General features: G+C 40.7%; 1 protein-coding gene across 1 annotated transcript in view; it reads left to right on the forward strand.

The window, feature by feature from the left end:
• PIK3R3 (phosphoinositide-3-kinase regulatory subunit 3) overlaps positions 1-21,863 on the forward strand; it is a 128,117-nt gene extending 106,254 nt beyond the window's left edge. The window contains exons 8-10 of the mRNA XM_004442031.3: positions 8,016-8,090; positions 8,530-8,700; positions 18,195-21,863. Of these exons, the coding sequence (XP_004442088.1) occupies positions 8,016-8,090; positions 8,530-8,700; positions 18,195-18,393 (445 nt within the window). The 3' untranslated portion in view covers positions 18,394-21,863. The remainder of the gene's footprint in view (positions 1-8,015; positions 8,091-8,529; positions 8,701-18,194) is intronic.
• Positions 21,864-22,397: the final 534 nt, after the last annotated feature.

The following is a 22,397-nucleotide window of genomic DNA, read 5'->3' on the forward strand; positions in this document are numbered from 1 at the left end:
TTGGCCTGTAATTTTTCTTCTTTGTATTGTCCTTGTCTAGCTTTGGTGTCAGGGTGATGTTTGCCTCGTAGAATGTATTAGGAAGTGTTCCATTTTCCTCTATTTTTTGGAATGGTTTGAGAAGGATAGGTATTACAACTTTTTTGAATGTTTGGTAAAATTCTCCGGGGAAGCCATCTGGTTCTGGACTTTAATGTTTTGGGAGGTTTTTGATTACGGTTTCAATCTCTTTACTTGTGATTGGTGTATTCAAATTCTCTATTTATAGAAGAGATTTTTAATTGAGAACTGGCCAGGGAGATTGTAAGAATTTAGGAAAGCAGTCCTGTTAGTAGTAGGGGCACCAGAGTTTACCTAAAGTTGCTGTATGGGGCAAACCAGAATGTAGGACTTTAATCCATACAGATGCCTTGGAAATCTCAGAGGGTGGCTGTGGCATGAGCAAAGTGATACAGCTTAAAAAGTACAGATTAGTGTTTGCCTAAAACACAAAAACCAGAATCTTTGGTTACACAGTGGAGCCACAGAAATAGAAATTACCCCTCATGGGCGTGGGGGGCCTATGAATAAGTATGCAGAACAGTCTATGAAAGGGTTTTTGTATTTAAGAAATGAAATTCTATATTTAAGTACTAGAAATGTGTTGATAGCAGACATGGAAGATAATTTGACCTGAGGAGTGAAACCCAATTCTTTAATATTGTGGAAAACGATATGATTTAGCAAGACAGAGGAATATTATCCAAATATAGAGTGAAATATTTATTATCATAACAAGATGTGTGGATTAGATTTTTAGAAGGATAAATGGCTGCTTCATAGAAGGAAAGAATCCATGAGAAAGGAAAATATATTAGATTTAGTTCTAGGTAATGAATAGACTGTTATGAAATATGTTTATAGGTGACTTTAATGCATGTAACACAACTCAATTCAAACTCCTGGCAGGAGAAGACAGGGTAAAGACCTCTTACTGAGGGGGCCGGCCCGGTGGCATAGTGGTTAAGTTTGCACGCTTCGCTTTGGCGGCCTGGGGTTCGCGGGTTTGGGTCCCAGGCACTGACCTATGAACCACTTATCAAACCATGCTGTGGCAGGCATCCCACATATAAAGTAGAGGAAGATGGGCACAGATATTAGCTCAGGGCCAATCTTCCTCAGCAAAAAGAGGAGGATTTCCAACAGACGTTAACTCAGGGCTAATCTTCCCCATATACACACAAAAAAAGACCTCTGACTGGGTTTTCCATAGACTTCAGGCCTTTGTTATGTGAGAAAGGGAGAGGGTATAAAATACAAGCTTAGAGGTTGGAACAGTGACTGTTGAGTTTCAATAGAGGAAAATTTAAGGTGATTGTTTTGGGGGCAAACAATTACAATTACACTATGCTGAGTAGTTTTTAGTAACACTTCTGTCTAGAGATCATTTCAGTTTGCTATTGTCGCCAAAAAAATGTCAAGCAAGTACACATACCATACAGAAGAGCTTTGGAATAAGGTGAGGAGGTGCCCTTGTCTAAAAGCAGGGTGTGTCTGTTCTTGGAATGCTTATATCGTTTTGGTCACATAATGAACCTGAAGAAAGGCCCAAGAAGGCTATGCCGTGGATCAAAGGAATGAATGGCGGGACTTCTTTGCCCTAGAAAGCGATAAGATGTCAAGAAATATACCATCCCATGGTGCATGAATAAGTTATTGAAAATTCCTTTAATGAGTTACGTAAGTTGAGTATAAAAGAGAGTTTAGATAACATCATGGATGATAAGCCATGACCTACTAGTAAAGACAACTAGGATGTTGAGGGAGACACAGACAACGATTACCTCTTTTGGAAGGGTTGCTTCAGGAAGGCTAGTCCAGTGTCCCATAGTCCACGCTTTGATGTTTCTAACAGAGACGGTACTAGTCTTGGTGAATTCTGTCTGTTCCACTGCAGAAATTGCAGTCCGGAAAGAGACTGGTTGGAAAATGTGTGCTGTGTATAAGCAGTGCTGCATGATACTGAGTATGATCTCTCTTTGGTCTTGTCTTGAAGTTGGAGTAGCTTGGAATTCTGCAGTACCCAGCAAGAGACTGTCATTAATTCATCCCTGTCACACCCTGTGGGTGTGGACATTTCCCTGACTTGCCACTGCATAGCCCACTGCATGCTGAGATCCCAGTGTACTGTCTCTAGAATATTATTTTTTTTAAATTGAGTTAACATTAGCTTATAATGTATAAACTTCAGGTGTACGTCATTGTATTTTGACTTCTATATAGACTACACCATGTTCACTACCAAAAGTCTGGTATCCATCTGTCACTATACAAATGTCCCCCTTTACCTCTTTCGCTCCCCCCACCCCCCTTCCCCTCTGGTAACCACCAATCTGTTCTCTGTATCTGTGTGTTTATTTGTTGGATCTTCCACATATGAGTGAAATCATATGGTATTTGTCTTTCTCCATCTGACTTATTTCGCTTAGCATAATACCCTCAAGGTCCATCCATATTGTTGAAAATGGCAAGATTTCATCCTTTTTTATGGCTGAGTAGTATTCCATTGTGTATATTATACCACATCTTCTTTATCCATTTATCTGTCAGTGGGCACTTAGGTTGTTTCCAATTCTTGGCTATTGTAAATACTGCTGCAGTGAACATAGGGGTGTGTATATCTTTTCAAATTAGTGTTTTGGTGTTCTTTGGATAAATACCCAGAAGTGGAATAGCTGGATCATATGGTAGTTCTATTTTTAATTTTTTGAGAAATCTCCATACTGTTTTCCATAGTGGCTGCACCAATTTACATTCCCATCAGCAGTGTATGAGGGTTTCCTCTTCTCCACATCCTCTCCAACACTTGTTATTTCTTGTCTTTTTAATAATAGTCATTCTGATGGGCATGAAGTAATATCACATTGTGGTTTTGATTTTCATTTCCCTAATAATTAGTGACGTTGAACATCTTTTCATGTGCCTGTTTGCCATTTGTATATCTTCTTTGGAAAAACGTCTGTTCAGATCCTCTGCCCATTTTTTAATGGGTTGTTTGTTGTTGTTGTTGTTAAGTTGTAGGAGTTCTTTATATATTTTGGAAATTAACCCCTTATTGGATATATGATTTGCAATTATTTTCTCCCAGTTGGTGGGTTGTCTCTTCCTTTTGTTGATGGTTTCCTTTGCTATGCAGAAGCTTTTTAGTTTGATGTAGTCCTATTGTTTATTTTTTCTTTTGTTTCCTTCGCCTGAGGAGACATATCCAAAAAGATATTGCTAAGACCAATGTCAAAGAGTGTACTGCCTATGCTTTCTTCTAGGAGTTTTGTGGTTTCAGGTCTTACATTGAAGTCTTTAATCCATTTTGAGTTAATTTTTGTGTATGGTGTAAGATAGTGGTCTACTTTCTTTTGCATGTGGCTATCCAGTTTTCCCAACACTATTTGCTGAAGAGACTTTCCTTTCTCAATTGTATGTTCTTGGCTCCTTTGTTGAAAATTAGTTGTCCATAGATGTGTGGGTTTATTTCTGGGCTCTCAGTTTTGTTCCATTGGTCTCTGTGTTTGTTTTTCTGCCAGTACCATGCTGTTTTGATTACTGTAGCTTTGTAGTATACTTTGAAATTAGGGAGTGTGTTACCTCCAACTTTGTTCTTTTTTTTCAGGATCACTTTGGCTATTCGGGGTCTTTTGTTGTTCTATATAAATTTTAGGATTCTTTGTTCTATTTCCGTGAAAGATGTCATTGGGATTTTGATAGGAATTGCATTGAATCTGTAGATTGCTTTAGGAAGTATGGACTTTAGCTATGTTAATTCCTCCAGTCCATGAGCACGGAGCACGGAGTATCTTTCCATTTCTTTGTGTCTTCTTTGATTTCTTTCAACAATGTCTTATACTTTTCAGTGTACAGATCTTTCACTTCCTTGGTTAAATTTATTTCTAGGTATTTTATTCTTTTTGTTGTAATTGTAAGTGGGATCGTATTTTTGATTTTCTGCTAGTTCATTGTTAGTGTGTAGAAATGCACGTGATTTTTGTATGTTCATTTTGTACCCTGCAACTTTACTGTATGTAGAATATTCTTGAATGCTTAAATACAGAATTTTGTTTCTTAAATATAGAGTAAAAATTTCTTTTATATAAAATCCTTTAAAATTCCTTTTCAAAACAGGAATTTGGTTGTTCTCGTGCAATTCTTTTTCATCAGGAGTTAGTTTTTATGGTCCCCGTTTACTTTTCTTTGTGTTCATAAACCTAAATTCGTAAATTCAAAATAAAGAGTAACTTGCCATAACAATATAGGTGCATTAATGACGAGTTTTGAGTAATACGTTCTAGAGGAGTTTGCAGCTAAAGGAGTTCTGTGGAGGGTGGTGTGTTCTGTTTTTTGTTTTTTTTTTAAGCAACTCTGTTGAGATATGGTTCACATCCCATACAATTCACCCATATAAGTGTATAATTACGTGTTTTAGTATATTCACAGATATGTGCAATCATCACAATGGTCAATTTTAGGACATTTTTATCACCTCAAGAAGAAACTATGTATGCTTTACCTAGCATCGCCTATCATCCTATTCCCTCCAGCCCTAAGCAACCACTAATCTATTTTCTGTCTTTATTGGTTTCCCTATTCTGGACATTTCATATAAATGGAATTATATAATATGTAGTTTTTTGGGAGTGGCTTCTTTTACTCAGCATAATGTTTTCAAGGTTTATCCATGTGTAGCATGTATCAGTGCTTCATTCCTTTTTATGGCCAGGTAATATTTCATTGTATGAATATACCACATTTTGTTTAACTATTCTTCAATTGATGGACATTTGGATTGTTTCCATCTTTTGGCTATCATGAATAATGCTGCTGTGAACATTCGTGTACAAGTTTTTGTATGGACATATGTTTTCAGTTCTCCTGAGTGTATGCTGAGGAGTGGAATTGCTAGGTCATATTGTATGTTTAATTGAGGAACTGCCAGACTTTTCCAAAGTGCCTGCACTATTTTACGTTTCCACCAGCGATGGTCTGGGTTTTTTAAAGTAGTGGAATCAGTCCTTAATTTATCTCTTATAACTTTAAATTTTTAAAAGTGATTTAAGGGCCGGCCCCGTGGCTTAGCGGTTGGGTGCGTGTGCTCTGCTGCTGGCGGCCCAGGTTCAGATCCCGGGCGCGCACTGCCGCGCGCTTCTCCGGCCATGCTGAGGCTGCGTCCCACGTGCAGCAACTGGAAGGATGTGCAACTATGACATGCAGCTATCTACTGGTGCTTTGGGGAAAAAAAGAGGAGGAGGATTGGCAATGGATGTTAGCTCAGAGCCGGCCTTGCTCGTCAAAAAGAGGATTGGCACGGATGTCAGCTCAGTGCTGATCTTCCTCACAAAAAAAAAAAAAAAAGTGATTTAATTTTTCAAAATGTCTGATATATTATCTCATTTTATTCTTCTTTAGGGCATGTGAAGTTCTGTCCATAAAACTTTGTGCAAGACAAGTTGTATTCCTCTTTTTCTTTAAATTAAAATTAATTTATTCAAAGTTCCCACCTGCCTGGTTATATGAGAAGTATTTTATCCCAGTTATGATTAGGGCTCTTCCCACCTCCTACACATACATGCACACACACAGATCATTTAAGAATGTCATCCTGAGCTAGTGCCAGGAAACTAGGGGAGCACAGTCCCTTATCCCTCATCACTGCCATCACTGGATGCTTCCTCTGCCCCAGTCATTGTGTCTTGCCATCTGGTTAAATACTGCTGTTCCAGAAAGTTCAGAGGTATTCTTCACAGTAATCTTATTGACCACCAACAGACTCTGCGTCTTCTTGTCCTCCATCCAGGGTGCCTTGTGCATGGGGCACCCTTTTCTGTCACCCTGCCTCATACTTTAGCCAGGCTCTAGGGAAGCCTAAATTTTCCTTCAGGACTACTGCTTCAGCTTCAAAGTAGTTTTTCCTAGCCTCCTCTCTCAGGGACTGTCCAGTTTAATCCTCTTTCGTGGACTGAAACACAAGCTCTTTTCCTCTTAGAGGGTGGTAGTTGGGTTGAAAGGCTCATTAGAACCTTTAGAAAGGGCACCATGTATCTATATGTATATTTTTTTCCTGCTTGCTGGAGTGGCAGCTAGGTAAGGATATGCTGACACCAGCTATTTTTTCTCTCTTGTTTTTCTTAAGGTAACTTCAATGTAAGCTATGGGAATAGTATTTTTCCTGTTTTTTAGAAGAGAATACTGAGGCATAAGGAGAGCCTGATCAAGATCTCACAATTAGTAACAGAATGAGAACTAGGTATTGGGTCTTTTGATACTTTGCCTCAGATTTTTCCTCTAGAATGTACTGTGTTTAGTTGTGGTCTAGGCATTAATCAATAACAATAAGTTAAATATGAATTAACATGCTTACAAAGTTACTTGAGCTTTTTCAAAATCATTTTTAAAAGATAGTCAGTTCCTGGCATTGTTAATAGATGTTAAGGACTCAGAACTATATAGTAGTATTTGAAATGGACTTTTGGGAGATTAGAAAAGTTGCCTATGTCAGAAGGCAGAGACCATCATAGATGGAGGGTGAACCAAAAACGTTCTTCTCTTTCTCCCGGATTTTCCTGGGTGTCCTAACGTTCCTTGTGGCAGAAAGGGAAGCTCAGTTTAAAAGGGTGATGGTTAAAAGAAAATGGGGACTCAAGAGAAGATGTGGTGCAGTTTGTTCATTTCAAGCCCTTGACCAGGTGTGCTTGTCTCTTTACTAAAGAAAAGATCAGTTCTTTAAGAATAGAAAACTTTGGATGATAAGAATGTTTGGAGAGGGTATCTGGACATTTTGCTAAGAGAAGTGATGCTATGGGAGGGGGTTTGTTACTAAGTAAATTCTATCAAGATCATGTGTTAGATGCTTTCCAGCTTCACTAAGTAGAAAAAATGAAACCCAGGTTAACTGAAGGACACGTCTTACTGAGAAAGGCTATGAAATCTATCTAAAAGAACTTTAAAATTAGGTGTGATGTCAAGTTATCTGAGTGTACTTGGGATCAGAGAGAGATACAAGATGACCTTGGAGTTGACCCTGAAGATTTTGTTAAAAACAGCCCACCAGCAAATATTTACTGATCTATTGAATATCTGCTAGGTGCTTGCACTCTTTTCAGCATTGGGAATAGCATGAACAGGACAGAGCCCTTGCTTTAAAGCAGCTTACATTTTAGTGGGGGCGACAAATGTAAACAAGTGAAAATATAAAATAATGAATTTCAGGCAAGTGCTATGAATATGATAAAATAAGGTAAAATATAGAGAGTGACTGGCGGATGCCTTAGTTGGGACAATTAGGGTATTCCTCCCTGAAGAGGTGATGTTTATGATGAGACCTGGTTGATTATGAGCCTGGGTAGGGCATGGTGATGAATGAAAGAGTTTTTATACTCTACTCAAGTTTTAGACCATCAGCCATCTCAATGGAACTAAAATGTAATGGTTTATATCATTTTACATCTAAAATGTTGGTATACTTTAAAATACTGTGATTTGCCTTGTGATGAAGAAAATTCTTATTAATTACTCAGATTGCCACCTTGAATTTCTTGTGGCTTGCTTAAGTGCAAAAATAGACCTTGAAATTCTGTTTTAGAATTTTAAACTCAGTGTAATAGGCCACACAGGAATTGAGTCCTCTGGCTTAGTGGAGATTGCAAATGTGACACTATGCTCACCTAACTAATGATATGAGAAACAAATGTCTCACTGTGTTTGAGTGCAAATATGTGTGTGCTTATAGTGATATAACCTTCTAGAAAAGGAAAGTGAAAAGTGAGAGAAGTGCCTAATTTCGGGTAGCTCTCTGTGTTTCTGCCTTTTTGCAAAAAGTTGAAGGAAAAGTAATGGGGAAACTAGTTTAGGGAAATCTCTGGCCACCCTTAGTAGGACTGGGGAAAATAAGAGGTTCCTGGACTCTGGAAGTTTGTTGGCTTGAACGAATCTACTTTGTATAGGCAGAGTTTGCACAGATACTGACACTGGTGTCTTCCCTCTGGCAGATGGCTCAATCACAAAGGAGTGAGACAGAAGCGCCTAAATGCCTGGCTGGGAATCAAGAATGAGGATGCTGATGAGTAAGTTGTCTCTGTACCTTTCTGTCAGGGGGGCTTTGTTCCCAGTATAAGAGATGGGCCTTTTTTATACATGCTAAATGTGGGTTCTCATTGTCACTTGAGGACATCGAATCAAGAACTTTGCACGTCTTTTGAATTGAATTGCCTAAAGAGTACCCTATAGGCACTTGAGTTCAGAGACCTGCCAAACCACATGAAACCTGGATCCATAAGCATTGCTCGTTCAGACATTCATGTGTCAGCTTTATTGGATGAGACATGCAAATTCTGTGCTTTCTGCACATAGCAAGTAATGAAGTTGTTAAAAAAAATCCAACTAGTTGCAATTTCACTTTGTCATTTTGTGGTTAGAGATTTAAAAGAGAGTTTTATTCATGAATTTGCTTTTAGATATAAGTAACCTGATTGTTAGAATAATATTTTAACATTTAATTTTTAGGACCTATTTTATCAATGAAGAAGATGAAAACCTGCCCCATTATGATGAGAAAACCTGGTTTGTTGAGGATGTCAATCGAGTACAAGCAGAGGACTTGCTTTATGGGAAACCTGATGGTGCATTCTTAATTCGTGAGAGTAGCAAGAAAGGATGTTATGCTTGCTCTGTGGTGTAAGTCTTCTCTGGGAATATGACCTTTTGAAAACGTCCACATTGATTAATAGGCAATCACTCCCTCATAAAATTCAGATCAAATTAGTTGAAGTACAGTAATGAGAACCCATGGCTTAGACCATTAATATTTGTACAAAGAAAACAGTTGCTGTAGGAGAAACGATATCTGAAATTATTTTGGGGATTTGATTTAAATGATAAACAGATTAGGCCCTGCCGTGTTGCTGTTGGAGTTCAGGTATTTGTGAAAAGTAATATGAGATTGGTAATTGAAAAGATCACTTAATTCTTTAGTAGTCTCCTGCATGCCTAACTTGGTCTTCATTGTCAGATTAAGGAAGGCTTGATTAAATAGAATTGTTTTTACTTCAGAAGAAAAACTCTACCTAAATTTTGTACTTAAATAGATTTCAAGGCCGGCCCCGTGGCTTAGCAGTTAAGTGCGTGCGCTCCGCTGCTGGCGGCCCGGGTTCAGAACCCCGGGTGTGCACCGACGCACCGCTTCTCAGGCCATGCTGAGGCCGTGTCCCACATACAGCAACTAGAAGGATGTGCAGCTATGACATACAACTATCTACTGGGGCTTTGGGGGGAAAAAAATAGATTTCAGTTGGGGTAGTGTTGGAAAACGTTGGGTGTTTTCTATGATCTTATGACTTTGTTTGGAAAAGCCTATTTTCCTTTTAATGGCAAGTGAAATTCTGGGGACAGCTAACCATGCCTCAGTCAGATTTTGCCTAAATGTTGTGTATATTACCTAAAAAGGCAAATTTCTTCATTGACAAAGACCATACTTAGAGTGGAGGTATAGTATGATGGTAATGAGAGCAAGCTTTGGTGCCAAATATACCGTATTCAGATCCTGACTCTACTACTTATCAGAGGTGTGACCTAGGGTAAGTTTACTTAACTTTTTTGCCTCGTTTCCTTATCTGTAAAATAAGGATAATAATAATATCTACTTGAGGGTTTTTGTAAGTATTAACTGAGTTAATATATGTAATGGAATGTGCTTTGATCAGTGGTGGCACATAATAAATAAATGTTACCTACTAATTTTATTATGATAGTGATGCTACTGAGGGACATGGCAGAAGGGAAGTGAAGATGACAAAATGCCTTTGCCCTCAGAGAGCAAGGTGGTGAGGATAGACAAAAGACACCCATATTAACAGAGTGCTCAGTCCTTTACATGATCATCTTGTCCTTAGTGGTCTACCTCTGCCATGGGTCAGAGTTTGAATCCAAATTTGCTTGGTTTCAAAGCCTGCATTTTTCTATCGCACCATGCTTTCTTCATTTCACAATTAAATATCCAAGATAAATAGAATCGTGGTGAAGTAGGTATCGTTAGTGGGCTGTGCACATGAAGAACTGTTAATTTGGGTGGAGAAAGAGGGGGTTGGGAGGTTTTGTGGAAAAGGTGGCATTTGAGCTGGACTTTGTTTTTTTTTTTTTTTTTTTTTAAAGATTTTATTTATTTATTTTTTCCCCCCAAATCCCCAGTAGATAGTTGTATGTCATAGCTGCACATTCTTCTAGTTGCTGTATGTGGGACACGGCCTCACCATGGCCGGAGAAGCGGTGTGTCAGTGCGCGCCCGGGATCCGAACCCGGGCCGCCAGCAGCAGAGCGCACGCACTTAACCACTAAGCCACAGGGCCGGCCTGAGCTGGACTTTGAAAGGATGAATAATGGGATATCTATGGGCAGAAAATGGGAGAGGAGTTGAAAAGTGCGTTGGATTACTCTTATCTGTAGATGGAGCTACTTGAAACATTTCATTTCTCTCTGACCTGGGCTGCTCAAGTTATCTGAGTGGAAATGGCAGGAGAGGATGGTTTTTGCAGGATTTGAGGTCTTTTAAAAACAATAAAAAGAAGGAAGGCAGAAGGAAGGCAGTAAACCCAGTGCATTGGTCCCTCACCCTCACCCAGGTCATTGGGTGGCAGCCTGTGGGTTAAGGACGTGGCTGGTGGAAGATGCTGCTCAGCAGCTCAGCTAATCCCTGGGAGACCAAGGAGCAGCTTGGGGAGCTGTATTCTTTTTCTCCTTCCTTTAGCCACAGATTTGACCAGACTCAAGTTTACAGCAGTATGGATTTCCCTTACCTGTAAAAACCAACTGCAGTCATACATCTTATTGCTCTTCACATTGAGGATGGTTGGAAGCAAAAGACTTCCACTCGTTTGCCAGCCGCTCCAGCTACAAGAAGCCTGCCTGCAGTGATCTCTCAGTATTCTTAGGACATTTGCTGAAGTAGGGATATGAGTAAGTTCAGTTTTTTAGGAGACTGTCATAGCAAAATTAAAATGATCATGTAGTAGGAAGTCAAGTTGTGGAACTCATTTGTTTTTCCATTTTAATTTCTGTTAATGACATGATAAAGAAGCCTAAGAAGAAATTGCTTAACTTGACAGCTTTCTCAGGCTAAAGACCTGCAGCCAGCAATGCCTGTTGTCCGCTACGTTAGGGAGTCACGTAGTGAGCACTTGTGATCCTTATTGTTGTTGCCATTGAGGATAAAAAATTTGATTAGGGATAGAATAATAAGACAGGTCAACAAGGGAATAGAAGACTTGAACAACACTATAAAACAACTGGACCTAACAGACATCTCTAGAACACTCCATCTCACAATAGTAGAATACATTCTTCTCAAGTGCACATGAAACGTTATCCAGGATAGACCACAGGTTAGGCCACAAGTTTCAGTAAATTTGAAAGGGTTGAAATCATACAAAATGTGTTTTCTAACCACAATAGAAAGAAATTAGAAATCAAAAAACAGAAGGAAATTTTAGTAATTCACAAATGTGGACAGTAAACAACACACTCCTAAATAATCAATGATCAAAAAAAGAAAAGGGAGGGAGCTGGCCCCGTGGCATAGTGGTTAAGTGCATACACTCTGCTGCTGGTGGCCTGGGTTCGGATCCCAGGCGGGCACCGATGTACCACTTGTCAGGCCATGCTGTGGCGGCGTCACATATAAAGTGGAGGAAGATGGGCACGGATGTTAGCTCAGGGCCAGTCTTCCTCAGCAAAAAGAGGAGGATTGGCTTGGATGTTAGCTCAGGGCTGATCTTCCTCACACACACACAAACACACTAAATAAATAAATTAATTTAAAAAAAAAGGAAAATTAGAAATTACTATGAGCTGAGTAAAAACAGAAACACAACACATCAAAACTTAAGGAATGCAGCAAAAACAGTGCTAAGAGGGAAATTTATAACTGTAAACATTTATATTAAAAAAGAAGCTCTCAAATTAAAAACCTTCTTCCGCCTTAAGAAACTAAAAATGAAGAGCAAACTAAACCCAAGCAAGCAGAAGGGAGGGATTAATAAAGATTAGAATGGAAGTAAATGAAATAGAGAATAGAAAACAATTGAGAAAATCAGTGAAACCAACAGTTTTTTGTTTGCCATTAGCTTGGAGTATTGTCTTCCATCCTTTCACTCTGAGCCTGTGCTTGTCTTTAGTGCTAAGATGTGTTTCCTGAAGGCAGCATATTGTTGGGTCTTGCTTTTTAATCCATCCTGCCACTCTGTATCTTTTGATTGGAGAGTTCAATCCATTTACATTTAGGGTAATTATTGATATATGAGGGCTTAATGTTGCTGTTTTGTCACTTATTTTCTGATTCTTTTGCATTTCCTTTGTTTCTTGTCCCCTTTGTTTTGGACTGCCAATTCAGTTTGGTTGTTCTGTCTTATGATTCTTCTAGTTTTCTCTTTGTTTATCATATGTGGTTTTGCTTTGATTATTTGTTTAGTGGTTACCTTGAGGTTTGGGCAAAAAATCTTGTGTATGAGATAGTCCATTATATGATGGCCTCCTATTTCCTTATACTAAGTCAATTCAGTCACTTTCCTCTTCCCCTTCTAAGTTGTTCTTGTTATACCTTATTCTATCTTGTGTTGTGGCTGTGTGTTTACAGTGATGAGGTTAAATTTATTTTTGGTGAATTTCTTCCTTTGATCTTTGAGTTTAGTATTTAAGTGGTTGCTAACCTATTCCGGTAAAGATCTACTATTTCTCTGATTTTGTCTACCTACTTTTCTCCTTCCTCCAAGCTTTGTGTTCCCTTTCTCTTTTTTTGAGGCCTGAGGGCCTTCTTGAGTATTTCTTGTAGTGGGGGTCTCGTGGCCATGAACTCCCTTAGCTTTTGTTTGTCTGGGAGAGTTACTATTTCTCCATCATATTTGAAGGATATTTTTGCTGGATAGAGTATTCTTGGCTGAAAGTTTTTGTTTTTCAGTATTTTGAATATATCATTCCAGTCTCTTCTAGCCTGAAAAGTTTCTGTTGAGAAATCCGCTGAGAGCCTGATGGGAGTTCCTTTGTACGTTATTTTTTGTTTTTGTCTAGCTGCCCTTAATATTGTTTCTTTGTCGTTGACCCTGGCTAGCCTTACCACTAGGTGTCGTGGTGAAGGCCTTTGTCTGTTAATATATATAGGTGTCCTGTTTGCTTCGCTTACTGGTATTTCCTGCTCCTTCCCCAGATTTGGGAAATTCTCAGCTATTGTTTCCTTGAATAGGCTCTCTGTTCCTCTTTCCCTCTCCTCTCCCTCAGGAATACCTATAATTCTTATGTTACATTTTCTAATAGAGTCAGATATTTCTCGGAGTCTTTCTTCATTTCTTTTTAGTCTTAGTTCTCTCTCCTCTTCCATCTGGAGTATATCTGTATTCCTATCCTCTAAAGTACTAATTCTTTCCTCCATATTGTCAGCTCTGTTCTTTAAAGATTCCAGATTCTCCTTTATCTCCTCCATTGTGTTCTTCATCTCCATCAGCACTGATTGGTTTTTCTTTATGATTTCAATCTCTTTTGTGAAGAAACTCCTAATCTCATTGAATTGTTTGTCTGTGTTTCGTATTTCGTTGAGTGTTTTTATGATAGCTATGTTGAAATCTCTGTCATTTAGTTTGTGGATTTCTGTGTCTTCGGGGTTGATTTCTGGGTGCTTGTCATTTTGTTTCTGGTCTGGTGATTTCATATATTTTTGCATCGTGGTTCCTGTGTTGGTTTTGTTTTTCCTCATCCTGGAAATCTCTGGTTGCAATTTCCACCTGCCGCCACTGTCTGGTGGTAAAGGGCTGTGTAGTCTAAGCCCCCTGCGCTCTGCCCCGGTTTTTCTGCTGCGATTCGCAGTTTGTTTTTTTTTTTTTTCTCCCCGCTGCGATCCACGGGTCCAGTCTTTTGATCAGGTCTGCCTGGGATTGCTAGGTCTGGTCTGGTCGGTTGAGCTGCAGAGTCCAGGTTGCGGGGAGGGGGGAGCTCTCTCTTTTACCCTCTGGGTCCCTGATGTGGGAGGCTTCTCGATTGCGCCTCTTTATCCGCTCTCTGGGGTGCTCAGATGTTGATGGTAGCCCTGTGGCTCCTCTGGAGTCCTCTATGCGGGAGTTTCCCACTGGCTGAGAGAGCCCGAAGAGCCACGGTTTCCCTGCCGAGGGCCGCCCCTCCCCCCTCTCTGGGAGCCGCGCCAACCGGGATCGCTGATCTGTTGGGGAGGGAGAGGAGTTCTCCTTACCTCTCCCCACTTCCTCCGGGGGCCCAGCACGTTCCGCTCTCAGATGTGCGGCAGTGTGGATCCCTCTGCTCTAGCTTTTCACTGTCTGGGATTCCGTTGTTGGTCTGTGACTGTTGCTTTTGTTGTATCTTGTCGGGGGAAGAGTTCACGGGAAAGCTCACTCCGCCATGATGCTGACGTCACTCAAACCAACAGTTTTTTGTATGAACAAAATTGACAACCTCTAGCTAAACTGACACACACACACACAAAAAGAGAGGGAGAGAAGACACAAATGACTAAAATCAGGATGAAAGAGAGGACATTACTTGTAGTCCTTACGGAAATAAAAGAAGATAATGAGGGAGTACTGTAAACAATTATATTTAAACCTATGGAAATGGACAAATTTGTGGAAGTACAAAAAACTGACATAAGAGGAAATAGAAAATCTGAATAGAGCTATAACAAGTAAAGAAATTGAATTATTAATTTAAAAAACTACCCACAAAGCAAAGCCCAGGCCCAGTTGACTTCACTGGTGAATTCTACCAAATATTTTAAAAGGAATTAACACAAGTCCTTTACAAGCTCTTCCAAAAAATAGAAGAGGGGAGAACCCTTCCAAACTCATTTTACAATGGCAATATTACCCTGACACCCAAATGAGACAAAGATATCACAAGAAAAGAAAACTGGACAAATATCTCTTATGAATATAGACATAAAAATCCTCAACAAAATACTGGCAAAGCAACTCCAGCAACATGTAAAAGGGATTATATACCATGACTACATAGGATTCATCCCAGGAATGGAAGAGTGGTTCAACATTAAAAAATTAATATAATACACCATATTAATAGTATAAAGGACAAAAATCACATGATTATTTCGGTAGACTCACAAAAAGCATTTGACAAAATCCAACACTCTTTCATGTTAAAAAACACTGAACAAACTAAGAATAGGAGGGTACTCCCTCAACCTGCTAAAGCGTATGTATGAAAAACCCACAGCTAATAGTATACTTAATGCAGAAAGACTGAATGCTTTCCCCTAAGATCAGGAAGAAGACAAGGATGTCTGCTCTCACCACTTCTAATCATTGTACAGAAAGTTCTAGGTAGGGCATTTAGGCAAGAAAAAGAAATAAAAGGCATCCAGATTCGAAAGGAGAATCTACACTATTAGAGCTAATAAATGAGTTCAGCAAGGTTGCAGGTTAAAACAGGATACAAAAATCAGTTGTATTTCTATATACTAGCAATGAAACATCTTAAAATGAAATGAAGAAGACATGCTATTTATAATAGCATCAAAAATGATAAAATACCTAAGATTGAAACAAAAGTGCAAGAGCTGTACAATGAAAACTGTAAAACATCACTGAAAGAACTTAAGACCTAAATAAATGGAAAGACATCCTGAGTTCATAGATCAAAAGACTTAATGTTGTTAAGATGGCAATACTTCCCAAATACTTCCCAAATTGATCTACCAGTTCAGTGTAATCCCTATCAAAAATCCCAGCTGGATTTCTGCAGAAAATGATAAGATGATCCCAAAATTCATATGAAAATGCAGGGGATCCAGAAGAGCCAAAATAATCTTGAAAGAATAGAAAAAAGTTGAAGTACACCTCCTGATTTCAAAATTTACAACAAAGCTATAGTAATCAAAATTGTGAGGTACATAAGGATAAAAAGGTAGATCAGTGAATAGAGTTGAGAGTCAAGAAATAAAGCCAGGGCTGGCCCGGTGGCACAAGGGGTTAAGTGCACGTGCTCTGCTGCAGTGGCCCGGGGTTCGCCGGTTGAGATCCCAGGTGCACACCAACACACTGCTTGTCAGGCCATGCTGTGGCAGGCGTCCCATGTAAAGTGGAGATAGATGGGCATGGATGTTAGCCCAGGGCCAGTCTTCCTCAGCCAAAAAAAAAAAAAAAAAGGAGGATTGCCAGATATTAACTCAGGGCCGATCTTCCTCACACAAAAAAAACAAATAAACCCTTACTTTTTTTTTTTTAATATAATGTGCCTTTTTTTGTGTGTGAGGAAGATCAGCCCTAAGCTAACATCCATGCCAATCTTCCTCTTTTATTTTTTTTTTTTTGCTGAGGAAGACCAGTCCCAAGCTAACATTCATTGCCAATCCTCCTCCTCTTTTCTTTTTTTTTCTTTTTTCCCTTTTTCTCCCCAAAGCCCCAGTAAATAGCTGCATGTCATAGTTGCACATCCTTCTAGTTGCTGTATGTGGGACGCAGCCTCAACATGGCCTGACAAGCGGTGCATCAGTGCGCACCCGGGATCCAAACCCAGGCCGCCAGTAGGAGAGCGCACGCACTTAATCGCTAAGCCACGGGGCCGGCCCCAAACCATTACATTTTATGGTCAGTTGGTTTTCAACAAAGGTCTCCAGACCATTCAATGGGGAAAAAATAGTCATTTCAACACATGGTGCTGGAACAGCTGGTAAGCCACATGCAAAAGAATGAAGTTGGACCCCTGACTCTCACCGTATACAAAAATTAACTCAAAATGGATCATAGACCTAAATGTAAGAGCTAAAAGTATAAAACATTTAGGAGAAAACATAGGCATAAATCTTTGTGACTTTGGATTAGGTAGTGGTTTCTTTACACACTAAAAATACAACTAACAAAAGAAAAAATAGATAAATTGGATTTCACCATAATTAAAAACTTTGCATCAAAGAATACTATCAAGAAAATGAAAGGACAACCCACAGAATGGGAGAAAATATTGCAAATCATGTATCTGTTAAGCAACTAGTGTCTAAAACATAAAGAACTCTTAATGGTAAAAAGACAAATACCCCAATTTAAAAATGGACAAAGTAGTCAAATAGACATTTCTCTAAAGAAGATATATAAATGGCCAATAAACACATGAAGAAATGCTCAACATCGTTAGTCATTAGGGAACTGCAAATGAAAACCACAATGAGATACCACTAGGATGACTATAATAGAAAAGATGGACAATAACAAGTGTTGGCAAGGATGTGGAGAAATTGGAACCCTCATACACTGCTGGCGGGAATATAAAATGTTGCAACCACTTTGGAAAACAGTTTGGCAGTTCCTCAAAAAGTTAAACAGAGTTACTGTATGACTCAGCAGTTCTACTCCTAGGTATACATCCAAGAGAACTAAAACCATATGTTCATACAAAAACTTGTACATGAATGTTCAGAGCAGCATTATTCATAATAGTCAAAAAGTGGAAACAATGTAAGTGTCCATCAACTGATGAATGGATAGACAAAATGTGGTATATCCATACAATGGAATATTATTCAGCCATAAGAAGAAATGAAGTACTGATGCATGCTACAACATGGAAGAACTTTGAAAATGGTGTGCTAAGTGAAAGAAGCCAGATGCAAAAGGTTGTGTGATATTGTATGATTCTGTTTATATGAAATGTCTAGAATAGGTAAATCCATAGAGACAGAAAGTAGGTTAGTGGTTGCCAGCGTCAAGGGGGAGAGAGGAATACAGAGTGACTGCTAATGGGTTCATAGTTTCTTTTTAGGGTGATGAAAATATTCTGGAATTAGATAGTGGTGATTGCTGCATAACCTTGTGAATATTCTAAAAACCACTGATCTGTACACTAAAAAAAAAAATTCAGCTTGTTTTGCCCCTCTCCAGTGCATTCTTGCCTAATGAAGATGCAGGCTGAGTGTTAAATGCAGCCATCCATTTAGCTCCACCAGGTCTTGGTGGGAGGTGAAGGGTATCTCTGTGACAAGTCTATGAGGGAGTGAGGGGGACACACATGGATGTGACATGTTACAAGCTTTGATTGACAAAACATTTTTATTTCTTCTCCTTTGTAGAACAGTTGTCTCAGACAATTGCTCTCAGGTCATTTAGGTCCCTTTATCTATTGTTATCTGCCTTAATTCTCTATGGTGTTTGTGTGTTGTATCGTTGCAGTGCCGATGGGGAAGTGAAGCACTGTGTGATCTACAGCACTGCTCGGGGCTATGGCTTTGCAGAGCCCTACAACCTGTACAGCTCACTGAAGGAGCTGGTGCTCCACTACCAGCAGACATCTCTCGTTCAGCACAACGACTCCCTCAACGTCAGGCTTGCCTACCCTGTCCACGCACAGATGCCCTCACTCTGCAGATAAAAAGGAAGTGGGAAGAGAGGTGGCTCTCTAGCATTTTTTTCTACAGTTTTTATTAGACTATGAGGGCATTCTTTCTACGTAGACTGCTTGTTTTGCACAAGAAGTGATTCTGTGAATGTGAAGTGGAGAGGCCAAGCAGCAGCTGGCCAGGATGGGGGCATAAGGGGCCTGAGCTTCTCTGGGACTGAGCCATGCCGCTGCACTGACATAGGAAACTGGACGCAGAGGTTGTTTTTTGGAAAGTCTGTTTCCTTGGAGTTCTTATTTTGTTTAGCCAGGCACCCTTAACAGAACACATTAGGTTGATGGAGGCAGGAGGTTGTATCTGGAAGCCCCTCAAGCGTCCATGTCCCCTTCTGGTCTTCGACTCTGAGAATGCGGCAGGGGCATGGCTCTGTTGGGAGTTCTGTTTTGATCTGGCAGTCTCTCTTCCTCCCAAAAAGAAGGCTGTTTTGGTTCTGTGGTAGAATGGCCTTTGTGGAAAAGACAACCAAAGGAAAACGGGGCAGCTTGGGATGGGGTTTCATTTAAAGAATCTTAGTCAAGGGGGTAAAAAACCTTCAACTGAAGGTACTTTATTTCTTAACCAACATAATTTAGGCATCAGCATCTCAGTAGCTCCTCCCTCTAAAGGTTTTTGTTTAGAAACCAAATTGATCCCAGCAAAACAATGTTTGTTGCCAGACTAAGGTCTGATGGAGGAAGGCAGCACTAGTATCTGAATGCACGCTTCTGTACCAAAATTTGAAAGTAAAAGGAAAACTAGAGTTTATTAGTTTCAGCAAACACTAAAATTGCTCCGTGTAAGTCCTGCCCTGCCCTTGTTTCTCAGAGATGAGGAATAGTGTTCTTTTTTGTGGGCATGGTGAGCTTTGGATCATAAAATGAAGTTGGTGCTTGTGTGGTGTTTCCTTAGCCTAAAGAATGACCTGTTGTTTGAAACAGTTGTAACTTGTTGTATGAGTAAAGAAAAGGTGCAATCCAGTGCTTTTAGGTGGCTCGATATACCAAATAATGATGTAGAACAACATCCGTATTCTATGTGCTTCCCCAAGTTTAAGGGCCCTGCAGAAACAGTAAATGTGGTTTATATTCCCTTCATCTCGTTGTCCTTTGCTGGGTAGGGCTTAGGGGAGCCATAGGTGGCGAAGGCTGTAGCAGGAAGGCAGCCAGAATGTGGTCAGGGACCTCAGTAGATCACACACCCAGGGGCTCTGGTGTCCAGGGCAAGGGTCGTGCCACATTACCCACGTGCTTCCGTACAGTGGTTTCTGAAACTTTTGCAACGAGAGCAAAGGATGGCTTGGAGTTTAGACTGTTAGTAGAAGCGATCTGGAAGCTTTTGTCTTTGTCTTTTTTGTGATCCTGCCATTAAGATGACGTGCAGACTGTCCTCACGCTCCAGTGGCCCCGATTTTAGGCCAGCAATCTTCTGCTCCATGTGGTTTAAGCCTTCCAGCTGAGTGAAGCTAGGCAAATGGGGTTGGGCATCAACTCCTACCTCCGTTATGCCCCACCCCCATTAGTCAACACTCATTTGACAAATAGAGTCCAGCTGCCTCTGAGCCAATCCTGGAACCATAATAGACTCAGAGTGAGTCAGCTGTTTGAGCCCAAAGCTGTGCAGTCAGGCATCCTGGCTGAGCTGGAGAAGAAGCCAGTATCTTGGTGCCTAAAGCTTATAGCTAGGAAGGCTCTAGTTTGGAGGATGAAAGAAACAAATACAACTTTCCCTGAACACTTATCTTGGTTACAGGGTCTAGAATGGACCATGACGTAGAAATAGACACAGATTAAAATTTTTGGAAAAACCTCCAGATTTACTAACAATGAGGATTGGAAGGAAAGGGCATATCTTTGGCTTTTCTTTGGTTATGTTGCAGTTTCAGGATTGGGTGAAGCAGACAGATGAACCCCCTCCAGTGTCACTCTTCTGACTTAAGCCCTTAACTGAGTCATCCAACTGCACATTCCTTCCCCAAATTACCAGATTGACACCTTGATGAAAGTTTTACTGAGTAATGCCAGGCTAATTGCTGCTTGGCACACCTGGATGGCCTCACACCTGATGCTGAACCTGCTTAAGCAGTTGGATGCTCAAGATTGGGTGCAAAGAATCCCTCCTTTCTGGTACTAAAATTTAGTGTGTTTTGAGTGTCTCTTTTAAAATAAATGAAAATGAGAAGAAGGACACACACCTGTAACATTGAGCCGTATGCTGCTCCTGGTCAGGCAGACATTAAGAGTGTGCAGAGGGAGAGCTAGCACCATCTATTATCTACACTTGGGCTGGCTTGTGGAGAAGGGCTGCTTTTTTTCAGTCCTACATTCCTTCACTTTTTGTTTCTTTCTAGTTCTTTATTCTTGAATTTGTTACTTTGTGAGACCTAAAACCTAGGGATCATTTGAGAAGTTGGAAATTATCTTTTCTGACTGGTTACAGCATGATTTGCTTGATCCTGAGCCGGTGGAAATGGCATAGGGACCAGTCTGCTAACCACCTGGAGGAGTAATATGCAGCTCTTTTATTCTATGGTCTTGGCCCCCTTCATCTGAGTCTAGCTCTGTGTCCTGTCCTGTGATCTGGGCCCTGGGATTCTCTCTCTTGGCATCCTAACTGCAGCCTCACTGAGGCACAGGATAAAGAGATCAAGACCAGAGGGGATCATTGTTTTCCTGGCTAGAGAAGCCAGCCACCAACATGGAAGAAGCTTGGGGCTGGCTGGACACAGGTCCTAGGCCCATCTTTTCCAGACGGAGCTTTCATCACAGAACAATGCTCTGTCCCCACCTGGCCATAGAGGCTAAACCTTGGCCATGGCTCAGGCCTGTAAGGGCTGGCTGTGTCCTTACCACTGATTTGGCCAAGTTTGAGGACTTCTAATGCTTCCCCTACCTGGTCTCCAAGCCTTGATGGGACCCCCCCACACACACACACTTATTTTGGACCTCATGTGCTCTGAAGAAGCTTTGAGAGCCAATGTGGTGTCTGTCTTCCATGGGTCTCCTCTTCTTGCTGCAAGGATCAGGCCTCATGGGTCCTCTTGGGCCAGAATTGCATCTGGGCAATTCCTGGTTTTCAAGGTGGTCTCTGTTGCCAGTTAAGACTCCAGAGTAGGTCTCTGTGAGGCTTCAGTGGCCTCAAAGCAGAGGGTCCAGATGGGGACCTGGCTGGGCCCTCTGTTGCCAACTGCTCAGCCTTGCTCTAGCTCCACCCACTTGTGACAAACAACCTTGTTTCCTTACAAATTCCAGCATGTGACTTTGGTGCCCTGTTGTTACTTGTGAAGAACCTCTTCTGTTGTCTTTGATGTAGTCAAAAAAATTCATGTAGTTTACGTAAAAATATCTGATTCACAAGGAAGCCAACTATATGTCTTGTGTTGGGACAGTTCATAATGTAGTTCCTAGACCACTTTTGCAAATTGTCTTGTCACCAGATGTGTTCAGACATTGCTGTGCAGTTGTGGGGGAGGGTGGGGGGAAGGTGAGGGGAGATACTTTTTGGTCTTTTTGTTTTTTACCTTCCCCAAGAGGGGACAGTCTGGCCAACTTGCTCCAGTAATGCAATAAAGACATTGCAATAAAGCACCTTTCTTGTCCTCATACTATGGAGGGGTGGGCTGGGGGCAGAGGGCAAAAGGAAGAGGACTCGGGTGTTGAAAAGCTCTGAAACTCCCAAACCTTCTCTCCTATGAGCACCAAAAGATTGGTCCTGGCGCTGAACTGGGGGCACAGAGGCTCTTCTTCCCCTGAAGAAGAGGAAGTCGATCCTAACAGGCATGATGCCAGAATCCCATCCACCCAACGCAGGACACAGGGAGACTCGGAAACTAACCCTGAGTGTTCAATCTGAGAGCCATTCCATCCTCACACCACTCCTGACTATTAGAAAGCCCAGCTTATTGAGTCTCATCACATCTTTCTGCCTGGAAATAACAGTGTTTCCACATTCTATGCTGGGGGAGGGGACATGGGCTCAATCTTACAGTCTGTCCTCTTGT

Source organism: Ceratotherium simum, chromosome 22 (assembly GCF_057802395.1).
Source record: "Ceratotherium simum simum isolate JZ-2026a chromosome 22, ASM5780239v1, whole genome shotgun sequence".
Lineage (NCBI taxonomy): Eukaryota > Metazoa > Chordata > Mammalia > Perissodactyla > Rhinocerotidae > Ceratotherium > Ceratotherium simum.